The sequence below is a fragment of the Cervus elaphus genome, chromosome X (assembly GCF_910594005.1).
Source record: "Cervus elaphus chromosome X, mCerEla1.1, whole genome shotgun sequence".
In the NCBI taxonomy this organism is placed as follows: Eukaryota; Metazoa; Chordata; class Mammalia; order Artiodactyla; family Cervidae; genus Cervus; species Cervus elaphus.
In genome coordinates, this window is record NC_057848.1 from 27,575,342 (window position 1) to 27,590,042 (window position 14,701).

The 14,701-nt window shown below is 57.7% G+C and overlaps 2 protein-coding genes across 4 annotated transcripts; one reads left to right on the plus strand and one right to left on the minus strand.

Annotated features, from left to right (window-relative positions):
- Positions 1–2,084: 2,084 nt before the first annotated feature.
- On the minus strand, positions 2,085–5,973 carry SSR4 (signal sequence receptor subunit 4). 2 transcript variants are annotated; one of them, XM_043895484.1, is made up of 6 exons: positions 5,769–5,973; positions 3,838–3,956; positions 3,016–3,090; positions 2,761–2,850; positions 2,429–2,494; positions 2,085–2,247 (listed from the first exon to the last, which is right to left on the minus strand). In XM_043895484.1, the coding sequence occupies exons 1-6, from the start codon at positions 5,833–5,835 to the stop codon at positions 2,143–2,145; spliced, it is 522 nt and encodes a 173-aa protein (XP_043751419.1). In that variant the 5' UTR covers positions 5,836–5,973; the 3' UTR covers positions 2,085–2,142. The 2 variants fall into 2 exon arrangements, with proteins under 2 accessions (XP_043751419.1, XP_043751420.1); XM_043895485.1 differs by having other exon boundaries at positions 3,838–3,953; positions 5,769–5,924.
- Positions 5,974–6,025: 52 nt separating this feature from the next.
- IDH3G (isocitrate dehydrogenase (NAD(+)) 3 non-catalytic subunit gamma) lies at positions 6,026–14,684 on the plus strand. 2 transcript variants are annotated; one of them, XM_043895482.1, is made up of 13 exons: positions 6,026–6,272; positions 9,676–9,714; positions 10,035–10,046; positions 10,321–10,418; positions 10,716–10,828; positions 11,767–11,827; positions 11,910–12,042; positions 12,168–12,301; positions 12,486–12,588; positions 12,680–12,826; positions 13,978–14,072; positions 14,149–14,209; positions 14,479–14,684. In XM_043895482.1, exons 1-13 carry the CDS (start codon positions 6,192–6,194, stop codon positions 14,578–14,580), a joined length of 1,179 nt encoding a protein of 392 aa, XP_043751417.1. In that variant the 5' UTR covers positions 6,026–6,191; the 3' UTR covers positions 14,581–14,684. The 2 variants fall into 2 exon arrangements, with proteins under 2 accessions (XP_043751417.1, XP_043751418.1); XM_043895483.1 differs by lacking the exon at positions 10,035–10,046 and having other exon boundaries at positions 6,119–6,272.
- The last annotated feature ends 17 nt before the right edge of the window (positions 14,685–14,701 follow it).

Below are 14,701 nucleotides of genomic sequence, written 5' to 3' on the forward strand. Positions count from 1 at the left end.
GGGCAATGGGCTGCGGTCTTCTGGAAGGCAACGTCTAGCACTCATGAGATGTAAATCAGTGTCTTTTGACCTGATGAGTACCAGATGGCTGTGGGAACTCCCAGAGGGTCCATTCAGCACAGCAGTCCTGATCAGTGCCAGGAATTCTGCCAAGTCTAGCAATTCCAGGGACCATGTGTGTGGCGAGCCCTTGAGCTTGGTCTCTTGAACAGACACAGGACAGGACGTTGCCAGCACCTTAAGTGGGTGGGGATACATTTAAACATTTTCTTGGAAGAACAAGAGACTTCCTCTGAATTTCTCTAATTTGCCAAGATTGGTGTGAGCAAGAAATCTGAGCCCATAGCAGAGTGCCCTGCTGTCAGAACAGCGGGGAGCGAAGACCCAGCATGGCACATGAACACCAGTGGCTTCTTTGTGAAAAGGGGCAAACAGCTGACACCCAAGGCCTCTGGAGCTGGGGGCTAGGCATGCCAACTCTAGGGACATGAGTGTCCTCGGGAGGGGATACTCCATACAGGTCCCCAAGACCCAACACGTCACAGAAAACTGGCTAGAGCAGGTGATCAAGGGCACTCACTTTGATGGCTCTAGAGGAACCTCATTCTTGCTCTGGGGTGGGGTGCCAGATGCCCAGGGCTCCTGGGATGGGGTCCAGGACAGGCCTGTAACCTTGGGTCCCCTGGCCATGTGAGAGCTTAGCTCTTATTGGCTCTAGCAGATGTGACATCACAATGGCCTGGACCAGTGACTTCACATTTGGGTCTAACCCTCTCTGGGCAGAGTAGTGATGGAGCCTGCATCTTAAAAGAACCCCAGGGTGGCCAACCTCTACCGTGCCTTTTTAGGAGCAGTGCTCAGCTAGCAGGCACCTCTGTCTGGAATACAGAAAGCCCCTCAGCCAGGGTGCCCTTGCCCCTTCTGGTCTTAGAGGTACTCAGCTGTGCCCTGGAACCTCCCCATTCCTGCCAGTCACCCCCTGCCCACCTGAAGGTGGGGGCAAGGAGCAGCTGGGACCCCAGATTCCAGAGGAGGTCCCCAGAGAAGTCCCTCCATGCTCCCGAGGACAGAGCCTGGAGGAGACCCCCTACCTGCTCAGGTAGGTTTTGAGTCTACCCTCCCTTTTGGTGCAGCCTCCGTGAAGGCTTGTTATTCACTCTGGTAACAGGTGATGGGCACCAGGTGCTCTGCTGGCAGATCCCAAAACAATCTCTCACTGATGCCCGGGAGGCAGCCAGGTCACAGCTGAGCATATGTGTGCAGCAGGGAAGGACCCTAGGCACTCCCCCCTCACCCACCGGTGGCAGGAGGGAAACCAAACTGGGCAGGAGGGAGGGCTGTGGGTTGACTCAGAACATGGAGCCTGCACAGGAATGCCTGCCAGGTGCTTGGAGGGGGGTTGCTAGGAAGCAAGGTGCAAGGCCAGACTGGAAAGGGCTCACTGTGGGTTCCTTGGAAGCTCGGGGGTCTGTCTGCCTTTCTCTGGGCCCCACCTAATGCCACGAGATAGGAGCATCCTGGGGTTAACTGGCTGGAGCAGAGAGCCTGCAAGGTCTATCCCTCAGAGAGCTACTAGAACTCGATTCAACAGCATCAGCTCCATAGGGGTGCCTGCAATACCCCCCAGGAAAAACACATAAAGTACTGGTGTGTGGCTTGTGCCCCGAGTTCCAAAGCCCAGGAACCCTTCCGAAGGCCAGAAGGGCTGTGCCTGCTTGTGTTGCTAACTCCTGAGTTCCAAGCAAGCTTCCCACACCACTGTCCCTGGGACCCTGCCCTCATATTGGCAGGTGGTCAGAAGGCCCTTCTCTAGGCGGGCCCAGGCAGGCTGGGTGAGGGCAGGTGGACAAGGCCACGCTCTCCCAGAAGACAGCTGGAAAACCACGAAGGCAACCCTGAGAGATGCCAGGCACTGGGCATTCGGTCCCAAAAGCCATCTGGGGGCTAAGAATGGAGTGGTAGTGACGGCCAAGGGATGAAGCAGACACACACGAGAAGGAGGACCTCCAGACCTGTGCCGTCCGCCTGGGTGGACAGATGCTGGGCACCCAGCGCTGCCCATGTGCGTAACCTAGCTCCAGTGCTCGGGATAGCCAATAGCTGTTTATTGAAAGAAGCAAGGGTGGGGGGCGGGCACCACCCTCAGGCCTGGATGTGGCTCTTGGCGCTAAAGGCCAGGTAGTAGATCACTAAGCCGATGGCTGCGGCCAGGACTTCGGTGGAGACCCAGGGCCCGTTCCAGGTACCCTGCAAGAAAGGAGACCACGGTCGTTCCCACGAGGACAGACAGGGGAGGGGGCCAGCCACTCCAGGGGGCACAAAGACACGCCGGCCACCATGGTGCAGCCCCCAGTGCCCCCTCAAAGGCAAGGCTGGCCGCGTGCCCCACCCCTTCCCTGGGCCGAGCCAGTCCCCTCCTCCAGCTCACCCGATGGTCAACGCTGACCGTGAATAGAGGTGGGATGACGGAAACGTCCTCGTTGTTTCTCTGAGCCTGCGAGGGAGGTGCTGGGGTCAGGGGGCTCTGCCGGGTGGGCTGGTCGAGGCAGAACCCTGCCCAGAGTCATGGGAGAAGAGAGGTGGGCAAAGGAAAGAAGGCATGGGGCTAGCTGGGGTGGGTGGTCAGGTAGGAAGGTGCCTACCCACCCATCCTGCTGAGTTGGGGAGGGGGACGGGGACCGCAGGGGGGAGACAGCTGTGGCTGTGGGCAGCACCCTCTCTCCAACAGGCCTGGCGGTGGGGGGCTTTGGGGACACTCACCTTCCTCAGAAGGCTGTAGGACTCCTCATCAAAGAACCGGACCTCATAGGTGCCCGCATGGGCGCTCTTGTGATCTAGGCTCCAGGAAACCTGGGTGGGGTACATTTGGCAAGGGGTGGATACAATGGACATGGTGCTGCTATCAGCGCACAGAGTCCAAGAACCTCAGCTCAGCTGGCCAAGCCGCCCAGGGCTTCAGGCTATGCCTGCAAACAGGTGGCCTCCCCCGGAAGTGATGACCACAGCCTCCCTTACCTGGTAACGTCCCACGTCCTGGCCCCGGGTGACAGGAAATTGTTTTCCACTGACGTCAGCATAGAGAGCCATGTTCTGGGGGAGCGGATAAAAAGAGAGTCACCTTCTCCCCTCTCGGGCGGTCTGTGAGGTTCTGCTGTGCCCATGGCCTGGGGTAGGCAGGCTGCCAGGCAGAGTCAGGGACTGAGCTGGGTCTGGTAGGGGAACCAAATGAGAATCCTGGGGGCCAGTCTCTCCATGCTGGTCTTGCTCCTTGGGGACCACACCTCCCCACTGGCCTGGCCTCCCTAATCCACAACAAGCCTGTTAGCTGAACAGGGGCGGGATGACTGAAGTGTTCTCCTTTCTTCTCTGAGTCTGAAAGCGGGTACTGGGATCAGGGGTGCCTAAGGAGCTGCCTAAGGAAGGTGGTACCTAAGAAGATCCAACTTCCATCTTTCTTTGGGCCTTCAGGTTGCAGGGGCCCAGGCCAGGGCTGCTCAGTTTTTAAATCACCAAACACCCATGCAGACACACGTTTCGGCCAAGAGCAACCAGGAAGGGGATACAGGAGCCCTGGGGCTGAGCCTGACTCTGTCTCTTCCCACGAGCATGCTTTCCAGACACAGCAAAGTGTCTACCTACACTGCTGCATGGGGGAGAAGTAGACCTGGCCGGTGAGCTGGATGTTCTTTAATCACCTGTTAGAATCTGGCCTGCCTGTGCCCCAATCTCACCTTCAGCCTGGCAGTGAAACCCTGATACTTGCTCTGTCCTTGTGGAGCCCCAGGCTACCTGCCCACCTCTGCCCTCACCCTCTTGGCTGAAGCCCTGCTGCCTCACCTGGACCCTGTTCTTGCAAGTCAAGGAGATCTCCACGATGAAGACAGTCTCAGTAGAAATGACAGCATCCGAGGTGGTATAGTAGGAAGGGGTGATCTGGGGCTCCACACAGGCCTCTGCTGCGGGAAGGGGGCAGAGAGGGAGGGATAAGGCCTGGTTTTCACCCACTGAGTTGTGGTGCAGAAGGGACCACCCTACCCCACTTCCCAGAGCTTATCTACTAAAGACACAACGGGCCCTTTGGACCCTGCCAGGTGGAGTCTGGGAGATGGATCCAAATGACGAATCAGAAGTGCAGAGGTCAAGAGGAGTGGGGTGGCCTTTAAGAAAGGCAGAGCAGGGGATGGGAAGACTTTGTACAGGTGGAACCTCGATGTCAGGGCAAAAAAACAGGTGAGCATGTTGGGGGGTGGGGAGTGCACTGCATGACTTCACTGCACAACTTGACTCTGCCTGGACCTACAGACAGAAAAGCCATGCAATGGTTTAGGGATGCAGCCTACCCTGGAACACCCCAAAAGCCCAGGGCCAGGCTGACCTCAATTCAGAGCCGCAAGGCCCTAGCTAGTTGACTGAAGGCATGATCTGCAGACATAAAAGCACAAAAAACTATGTGGGCTTCCCACATGAAAGGTCTCTGCCCCAGACAGTTGACAGAAAACCAAGACTGGCCCCAGTGGTTCCCGAGGAAAGGAAATGGGCGATCTGGGTCCAAAAGCACAACTTGTCCCCCTGCTGCCCTCAGAGAAAGGACACACCCTCACCATCTCCACACTGCTAGAGGCCACAGGGAAGGAAAGGTGTCACCGAAACCACCAGGTGCCAACTGCTCTAACACGGTGTCAGGGCAGGGCCATGACTTGGGCTGAGGCTTGGGATTAAACAGTGGGAGGAAAATGCCTGGGAACGTCGGTGGGAAGTGGTTCTCAGGAGCCACATTCCCCAGGTGCTTCCACACTTTGCCAAGTTTGACCTTCTTCCTCCAGACACGGGAAAGCAGTTTCATGGTCAGGTTTGTCCTTTCCAGGCATCACTGCCTACAGCCTGGGGAGTTCCTGAGGAGCCAGTGACCAGGATGCGGGTGGGGTGGCCACTGAGGCTGATGAAACACTCCAGGCCTCAAGGGCGCTGGCCTGAAGTAGGGCAGGTAAAGTGAAAGTGCTCAAAGTGGCCCTAACCCAGTCCAGACCCCCAGGCCCAATGTGGGCTCCTGGAAGGACCTCCTGCTAAACACACTTCTGGACTCCGGTGTCAGTTAGAACTCAGCCAGGCCACTGTTAACAACCTCTCAAGAATGTGAAGCCATCTGACTCTGCTGAAAAACCCCATACGGATCCAACAAGGCCTTAGGGGACACAAACCAAGCATCTGATTTAGACACTCATCTTTCCCTCTTCAGGTCTTTTCTAACTCACCTGCACTCTGGGCCCCTCTGCCTGGACCGTCCCTGCTTCCTCGCTTCACTCAGAGCCTCATTCCTAGGGAGGCCTGACCCCACATCGGGTCAGGTGGTTCCTCTCCACCTGCCCAGTTTCTCGCTCTGATCACCCTACGCTGCAGGGCTTCGCTCCTGTCCGACCGCCCGCCCCCCCCCCCCCAAATGCCAAGACCGGAGGCTCTAGGAGTGGCGGCAAGGACGAGTGTCACTTTCCCTGCTGGAGCTGGGGCCAGGCGCACAGAAAAGCTCTGGGAGTCTTCCTCACTGGAGCAGACGGGGCACAGATCAGGCTGTTTCTTCCAGCAGCTCAGCTGCTAGGTGAACGTGTGTAGTGCACGAAAGCGTAGTAGCCTCGGCCGCCGCGACCAGAGACCACCTGCCTCTCGGAGGGAGAAGGCCCAGACCCCCGCTCTGCTAGCACCCGTCCTCCCCCGACGCACCACCAGTCGTGGGTGAGAGGCTCGCCAGAAAAGAACTCCGGCCAGGCCGCTACCTGAGCAGCAGGAGAGGCCGGACAGCAGCAGTAGCGCCAGAGCGCCGAGAGATGCCAGCGCCGCCATCGCCTGTTCTCTGCCAAGGGAAAAAGAGAGCGGTTAGCCTGAACACGAGGAGCAGACGAGGAAGCGCGACGCGTCAGCGGCCGCCGCAGCCAATCGGGTGCCGGCAGGCTGGGCGGGCCTGTGACGTCACCGGCGGTACTGACGTGTCTCCTCCCCGGACCAGACGCCCAGCCGGCTGCCCCCCAAAGATGGCGGCGGCGGCGCCTCCGGCGCCGGAAAAAGGCGTGGGAAACCGGCGCGGCCGCGTGCGTGCGCACTGCTGGGACCACGCCCCCTCCCGAGACGTCGCGCTCTGCCGAGCTCTCGCGAGAGCGGCAGCTGCGTGTCGGAACCTGAGGCTGTCTTCACGTTCTGTCATGGCGCTGAAGGTGGCGACGGCCGCGGTCGGCGCTGCGAAGGCAGCGCTCAGGCCGGCCCTCCTCTGGCGTCCTTGGGAGGTGAGAGGGAGGAGTGGCCCATGGGGACAGCCGCCGCGCTCGCTAAGAGGTGTTCGCACCTCGGCGGGGTTAGGCGGGTCGCCGCCGCGCTCGGACAGTTCTGGAGCCAGATTGGCTGCGGGCCTCGCGAGGGGAGGGGAGAGTGTCGCGGCCCGGGGTTGATTGGCCACCTCCGCTGTCAGTGAAGGGATTAGCTGAAGTTGACCCTGGTCTGGCGCTCCAGGAGTCTGCATATGGTGGCAGGGGAGCTCCCGGAGAGCGAGGGGTAGTGTCACTTTCCAGTGTCCTTGTGGGAACCCTCGTGAGGCGGTCGCGTGTCCAGCCCGCCTTGCTCTTGCCCTCTTGGGAATCCGTTCCCAGCTGCCCGTCCTCGGGTTTCCCTCTTATGAACCGCTTTGCCACCTCTCCCAGTGGAGGTGGCCAATCGGACTTTTCGGTGCCCCAGGGGCTTTCCCCACCCTGCAGGCGCTGGGAATGGAAAGAAGCTAGGATTCCTGAAGCTGGTGGCGGGTCGGGAGGCCGCGAGGGCTTTGCTTCCGTCGTTCTCCGTTTAGGATCTTGCTTATTAGGGTCTGATTCTTCTTGTGACACACTTCCATGAGGATAGTATAGTCCCTAGGTGGGTGGGAAGTCCGAAGCGTCATCAAGTCGGGACTGGCCCGGAGGGATGAGAGGTCTGACCTACCTCTCTGGGCTCCAGTTCCCTCTCGCTGTCAAAGGATCCACCCACCTCTGACCTTCCAGAACTCAGTGACTTTGCTGACACTCCTTGCGGTCACATCTCCTGGCATGCTTCCCCCCTCTGAGCCCTTGGGAAGGCTGGCCTGTCACAATTTCTGCCTTATTAAATTCTGTTTAAAGTGCTGACTTCTCCCACTTGCTGGCGAGAGGCTTTCCAAAGGTCCCTGGCCGCTAGGCACTTGCAGGATCTTGGTGGGGACATTTGTCTCCTTGCTGACTTCCCCTGTGTGTGTGCTTGTGTTCATATTGGGGCAGGGATGAGGAGACTGAAATGCTGCTAGCTGAGCAATGCCTTGCCCTGAGACTGGTTGTCTTGGGTATGGGAACCTTTAGAGATGAAGCCCGAATTTTTGGTCCCAAGTAGTGGGACCTTATAGGAAAACATGCAGACACCATTGGTACTTGATCCAACAGAAACATGCTGAAGAGAGAAACTTCACTAAAGTGCAGCACGGGAGCCCTTTGGTTGAACCACATACCATTCTGGACTGCTTTCTGTGGTACTATCAAAGGACAAGGGTAACAGTCCACCTTCCTGCTTGATGAACAAGCTGGAGACCAATGCGTGTATCACATCTTGCCTCGTCCTGGGGTCCTTTGATGGGTAGGTTCACAGAATCTTTGTAACTCCCTGAAGGAAGGGACCTGAGTCTATCCAGAGCAAGGTCAAGGAAGTCGCTATCCCGAGAGCTCTCTGGGTCTTTGGCCAAAGCTGGATGGAACATGTAGCATTGGGACCAGGTGAGGGAGAGGTTCAGCCCTGGTGGTAGTCATGGGACCCACGGTCTGGTGGGGTTTCCTTGCACTGAAATAGAGCCAGGCCCAGTGTGAGTGGTGGCTTACAATCATGGCCAGGATACCTACCCTGTGCTCGTGGGCCTCAGAGCTGGAACCGAGGAGGAATTAGCTGGCAGCCATAGGGGCCAGCCCAGCATCTCCTCATTGGTCACCAGCCTTGCACCCTGGCCTGAGGGGCTGCTGAGGTGAAGGGGAGCCCTCATCCCTCAGCTTGGGACTGAACAGCTTGCATACCTCTTTTTGCTTAATGCTTCCAGTGGTCAGATAAAGTAGGCACCTCTGTTCCATGGATTTCAGGTAAGGGGAAGAAGCTTAGCAAGGTTAAGCTGTTTGCCACCAGGAGTAGTGGACAGAGGCTTTGGACTGAGGTCTCCCTAGCCTCAGAACCTGCCTTATCTTTCTTCATCTTCTGATGTGTTCATTTCACTCAAGAAATGTGTTTCATGTCCCAGCTCTGAACTAGGCATTCTCCTGGGTCCTGGGGTGATAGCAGGAGATCAGACAGACATGGCGTCCATTATGTGGGGCTCAAGTGTTGGAGAAGGAGTGAGGCAGCTGTAACCTAGGGAGATGGGGATTGGGAGGAAGGGAATGAGTAGGGCTTTGTAGCCCAGGGGAACCAGCAGCTCAGCAGCCTTAGGGCATCAGGGAAGGCTTCCTGGAGGAAGGGCAATCTAAGCCACCATGCGCAAGTTTGTGTCGAGAGCCTATAGACAGATGAATCTAGATACTGACAGTTGCTAGAAGGCAAACAGAAAAACCCCAAGTGTGTATCTGGCTCCTGATCCGGGGGCTCCGTGGATCAGTAGAAACCCAAGGAGCATCTTGTCCTGTTCCTCACCCCCTTCCTAACTCCTGTGCCTACAGAGCTTTGTGCAAGCGGGTACCTTGTGAATACCAGCCGGAAAGACCCAGATGGGATGGTTAGCCTCTGCCTGAGCTTTCTAGACTCCTAGCAGGAAGGCAAGGCTCTTTGAAAAATGGCCACGGTGACTCTGTCATTGGCTGGCATCCTCTGCTGCTCCCCCAGCAGGCAAGTGGCAGGGCATCCCTGAGTGAGAAGGAGGGACTGTGGCTCGGCCCCCACCTCTTTGCATTGAGGGGCACGCAGGTGGGGCCCCCAGGGAGGAAAGTGTGGGCCTATAGCCCCCTGTGGCAGGAGCTGGGAACTGGGCTTCTTCCTCCAGGGAAGTGTGGGGACTCCAGATGGGTCCCTCTGAGCACCTGTCCATTTGACTCAAGTGGCTGTTGCTCTGAAGCTCTCAGGCATAGCACTGACATGACCACATGTGGCCGTTGCGAGTGGGGGGTTGGGGACATCTGTCATCCATGCAGGCCATGAAGCAGCTTTGCAAACCTTTATGAAGGCCTTGATTAAGGATGAGCATCTGCTCTTCTGATCCTAGAGGGCTATTCCCCATGCGGCCAGTAGGGCTCATCTCTGGCTGGGCAGAGGGCTGGGTGCTATCTTTTCCCCTCTGGTTTCCATGATCCAGATCGTCGCCATGTTTTGACCGTATGCTGCTTTTGTAATAAGGAGACCTAATGGAAAAAAAGGATGTGGATGATGGTCGTGGTAGCCTTGTGGTTTGCTATTATGGTTTCCGTTTTGTACTGTGTTGAGTGTGCCAATTTCTGCTCACTCAACAGACCTCTCTGAGCAGGAAAAGTTTTCTGAGAAAACTCAGAAACAGCAAAAGGCGAGGAGGGAAGCATCATTTCTATAAATGTCTTTGGACAGCCGAAGCTCCAGAACCACAGGGCCTGTCTGGGCATGGTGGGGGTGCCCACCTCCCCTGCCAGGAGCTTGGCTGACCCTGGCCAACTTGACAACAACCACTGGCATCTGGGTTCTCTCTGGCAGGTTCTAGGTGCCCACGAGGCCCCCCGGAGGAGCTTCTCAGTAAGTAACCTGCCGTAGTACATACGGGCACGTGTCTGTCTGTACATGTGTGCAGAGGCGTGGGTGTGCAGATGCGTGCGGGTGGGTTTGTGGGCACCTGGGGTGCAGAGGGGTGTGTATGTGGGCACGTGTGTGCACCATGCCTCTTGGCTCCATCCCCTCCATGTCTCCCCTGAGGCGCAATCTCCACCTCTCCTCCTTCCCTCCTCTCCTCTCCTCCTCCCCTGAACCCTGGGGGCAAGGCCCAGTTCTCCAGGCCCTGCCTTGTTCTTCTAACCTCGACTGATCTGTGTCTTCTTCCTTCCTGTCCCCCCCTCTAGCAACAAACAATTGTGAGTATCCTTCCGGTCTGCCTGTTTGTCAGGTTGGGGGCTTTTAGTGGCTTTGGGGTTGACCCAGGTCCAGGCAGAGGTGGGACCGGCTTCTGTGGTTGCCCTCCTGACGTGGGGGTGCTGCAACCCCCCATGAGCAGCACTGCACCGTGGGTGGGGCAGGGCATATGGTTGGGGTACCCTGAGCTTGCACCTCCCAATTGGCTGGCCCACTGGGTCAGGGCTCGAAGGAGGAAGGGAACTGAAGGCCTGCCCTCCTCCCCCTCCCTTCCAGCCCCCGTCGGCAAAGTATGGTGGGCGGCACACGGTGACCATGATCCCGGGAGATGGCATTGGGCCAGAGCTCATGCTGCACGTCAAGTCAGTGTTCAGGTACAGAGCCCCCGGACCCAGCCAGGGGGGACCCTGAGAACTGGGCACCACAAGGGTAGCGAGCCAGTGGCGGGCAGCCCCTTGTTCTGGTGCCTGCCCTCCTGCCAGGCTGAGCCAGGTGAGGGGAAGGGTGGAACCCTAGCGGCTCATGCCGTCATGGAGTGTCAGGGCACCCCCGTCAGCTGGCTCAGTCTCTCCTTGGCCAGAGCCCGGGCAGAGTGGGCAGCAGCAGAGGAGAGACCCCCGCACTCCGTGGTAGGGGCCCGGGGTCACCATCCTGATCCCACTCTGCCGCAGGCATGCATGTGTGCCTGTGGACTTCGAAGAGGTGCACGTGAGCTCCACCGCCGACGAGGAGGACATCCGCAATGCCATCATGGCCATCCGTCGGAACCGTGTGGCCCTGAAGGGTGAGACTCCCTTTTGAGCTGACCCTTGTCCCTGGGCGCCCATGGGTGCTGCACCTCGGTGGTCTTGGTGTCTCTGGCCGCTGCGGGAGCCTGCCCAGGCATGGGCTACCTCCCGCCTGGGGCCGCCCTCTCTGCTGGAGTCAACTGTGGCTCTCAGGGTCTTCCTTCACACACCAGGTGTCACACTGATGTAGGTTTAAGCCCCCACAGGTGGCCTTGGCTCCAGTCGGCACAGCTGTGGAAGTTACAGCTGGGAGCTTGACCCTTGCTGAGTGTTCCTCGGTTGGGTCCAGCTCCTTAAACTGTTTCCATCACTCATTTTGCACACTTGAGCCCATCACCTGCTCTATAAGAGCAGTGAGCGAGCTGAGACGAAGGTAGAGATGCAGGCCCTGGCTGACGCCTGGAGGGGCTGACATGCCAATAATAGGGTGCCTGAGGCAGCCCTGGGGGGACCTGAGAAGGGCCCCCTCGACTTGGCATCCTCTGACTGCCTTCTCTCAGGGGCAGCTGGCCTTCTGGGTGCCCTGGTTCCAGCCAAGGTGAAGCCGTGGTCTTTTACAGGCAACTCCTGCCTGCCCCCAAGCTGGAGCTCTTGTGGCACCTTGACACAAGGCCTGGCACGAACCCTGGCCAAGCTGCCCTTGCAGCTTGACCCGGGCCTTGCCAAGCCTCACCCAGGGTCTAGCAAGACCTTCTGGCTAGCTGTCAGCTGTTTTCATCCCTTCCTTCATCAGTATTTATCGAGCATCTGTTACATGCCAGGAAGCTATCAGTGAACCCAACACACAGAGGCACATATCCATCCGCCCTCATGGTGTTTTGACTGCAAGTGTGCTAGGGTGTTCTATGAAGCCCTGCTCCCACCAGCTCAAATGTGGGAGTACACCAGAGCCAGGGCCCCTCTCCAGCCTGCTGGTCTTGTTTCTGTCCTGCAGGCAACATTGAAACAAACCACAACCTGCCCCCATCCCACAAATCGCGAAACAACATCCTTCGGTGAGAGCCAAGGGTGCAGCATGGGTGCTGGGTGGGGATGGCGGTGGCTGCGGCCAGCTGATCTGATTTGGTGCGCCTGCAGCACCAGCCTGGACCTCTATGCCAACGTCATCCACTGTAAGAGCCTGCCAGGTGTGGTGACCCGGCATCGGGACATTGACATCCTCATCGTCCGGGAGAACACAGAGGGCGAGTACAGCAGCCTGGAACACGAGGTGAGTGGGGCATGGGGGGCACCTGGCTAGGCCTGTGGTCAGGAAGGCCATGCCTGGAGGGAACCTCATGCCAGAGGGCAGGCTCTGACAGGATATGGGTCTCCGGACCCTCCTCACCTTCCCAGAGTGTGGCAGGCGTGGTTGAGAGCCTGAAGATCATCACCAAGGCCAAGTCCCTGCGCATCGCTGAGTATGCCTTCCAACTGGCTCAGGAGAGCGGGCGCAAGAAAGTGACAGCCGTGCACAAGGCCAACATCATGTATGTCCCCCATGCCACCCCTCCACGCTGGGGCCTGGGCCTGCTCTCAGTGCACATGTCGGAGGGAGGTGGAACAGGATTCTGCCCACTCTGCAGACGGAACTGGTGGTTCTGTGGCACCGGTGAATCCGTTCCCTCTGGCGGGCAGTGGCTGTGGCTAAGCCGGTGTCCTGCATTCCCCTAGGAAACTGGGCGATGGGCTCTTCCTCCAGTGCTGCAGGGAAGTGGCAGCCCGCTACCCCCAGATCACCTTCGAGAATATGATCGTGGACAACACCACCATGCAGGTAGTTGGGCTGCCATGCTGCACGGGCCCCTGCCCTGGGTGCATGGGCCTACTGGTGCTCCAACTCCTGACTGCTCCTCCCTGCCTCACAGCTGGTGTCCCGGCCCCAGCAGTTTGATGTCATGGTGATGCCCAATCTCTATGGCAACATCGTCAACAACGTCTGTGCCGGGCTAGTTGGGGGCCCTGGCCTTGTGGCTGGGGCCAACTATGGCCATGTGTATGCCGTGTTTGAGACGGTGAGTGCCACCAGCGATGCCAAGGCTATGGGCCTTTGTGAACTAGAGCTCAGTTCAGTCGCTCAGTCATGTCTGACTCTTTGCGACCCCATGGACTGCAAGCATGCCAGACCTCCCTGTCCATCACCAACTCCCAGAGCTTGCTCAAACTCATGTCCGTCGAGTCAGTGATGCCATCCAACCATGTCATCCTCTGTTGCCCCTTCTCCTCCTGCCCCCAATCCCGCCCAGCATCAGGGTCTTTCCCAAATGAGTCAGTTCTTTGCATTAGGTGGCCAGAGTATTGTAGCTTCAGCTTCAACATCAGTCCTTCCACTGAATATTCAGGACTGATGTCCTTTATGATGGACTGGTTGGATCTCCTTGCAGTCCAAGGGACTCTCAAGAGTCTTCTCCAACACCACAGTTCAAAAGCATCCATTCTTTGGCTCTCAGATTTCTTTATGGTCCAATTCTCACACCCATACGTGAAAGTTAAAGTGGAGTCGCTCTGTTGTGTCTGACTCCTTGCGACCCCATGGACTGTAGCCTACCAGGCTCCTCTGTCCATGGGATTCTCCAGGCAAGAACACTGGAGTGGGTTGCCATTTCCTTCTCCAGGGGATCTTCCTGACCCAGGGATCGAACCTGGTCTCCGTCATTGCAGGCAGACTCTTTACCATCTGGGCCACCAGGGAAGTCCACACACATAACTACTGAAAAAACCATAGCTTTGACTAGACGGACCTTTGTCGACAAAGGTCGGCAAAAAACTATAGTTCATATACTTTCTAGTTCAGTCATTGAAAGTAAGCGATTTAGTGGTTTCTAGAATATTCAGAATTGTGCAGACATCCTCACTAATTCTAGAACATTTTCATCACCATAGAGAGAAATCTTGTAGGCCCTCGCCCTCTGTGATAGCCCACTCTGTAGAGTGTGCTTCTCTCTGAATCTGAATAAATCCACTTCTTACTTACAAAAAAAAAAAACAAAACAAGAAATCTGGTAATTGTGGCCAGCATTCTCTGTCCCCCCCCCCCAGCCCCTGGCACCAATCTCATCTGCTCAGTCTCTGGATTTGCCTGTTCTGGACAGTTCACACCAATGCAGGGTACCCTCGACATTCTTACATTCACCAGTCCCCTCCTTTTTCATATTACCTCTTCCAGGCTACAAGGAACACAGGGAAGAGTATTGCCAATAAGAACATTGCCAACCCCACGGCTACGCTGCTGGCGAGTTGCATGATGCTCGACCACCTCAAGTAAGTGGCTTCTCAGTGCCCGGCCATCAGCCCCCAGACTGCGTCCAGAGGACTGAACTCTGTTCTTCCTCCTCAGGCTTCACTCCTATGCCACCTCCATCCGCAAGGCCGTCCTGGCATCCATGGACAATGAAAACGTGAGCCCCCCCCCAAACCCCAACCCCCACCCAGGTTGAGCTGATAGGACGCCCGAGGGGCTGGAAATGGTGACCTAGCGCCACCACGAGGAGGGTGACACCAGGTTGGCTGGGCCTTTTGGGCCTTAGCTGGTACCGCGGCCCACCTGGTGACCCTTCCAGCTCCTGCAGGCCACAGAGTGTAGTGGGCAGCCCTGGGCTGCCTGCAGGCCAAGGCTCAGGGATTGGCCGGATCCTAGCGTGTGCCCAAGCTTGCCTGTCTCCTGTAGATGCACACCCCGGACATCGGGGGCCAGGGCACCACGTCAGAAGCCATCCAGGACATCATCCGCCATATCCGCGTCATCAATGGCCGGGCAGTGGAGGCCTAGACTGTCCCCAGGACTGTGGAGGCCCACTCTTCAGACCTTCTTGGCGCCTCCATCACCCGGGCTGGCTCACTGGGCGGACCCAGAATAAACCCACTTCCTCCCCAGCCCTTGGCGGCATGCT

Coding starts and splice junctions, on each gene's coding strand:
- SSR4 (XM_043895484.1), bottom strand. CDS start 5,835: ATGGCGGCGCTGGCATCTCTCGGCGCTCTGGCGCTACTGCTGCTGTCC. Junction 3,091..3,837: donor CTTGCAAGAACAGGGTCCAG/GTGAGGCAGCAG, acceptor CCGCTCCCCCAG/AACATGGCTCTCTATGCTGA. Junction 2,495..2,760: donor CCTACAGCCTTCTGAGGAAG/GTGAGTGTCCCC, acceptor CCTCCCTCGCAG/GCTCAGAGAAACAACGAGGA.
- IDH3G (XM_043895482.1), top strand. CDS start 6,192: ATGGCGCTGAAGGTGGCGACGGCCGCGGTCGGCGCTGCGAAGGCAGCG. Junction 10,419..10,715: donor CACGTCAAGTCAGTGTTCAG/GTACAGAGCCCC, acceptor ACTCTGCCGCAG/GCATGCATGTGTGCCTGTGG. Junction 12,302..12,485: donor GTGCACAAGGCCAACATCAT/GTATGTCCCCCA, acceptor GCATTCCCCTAG/GAAACTGGGCGATGGGCTCT.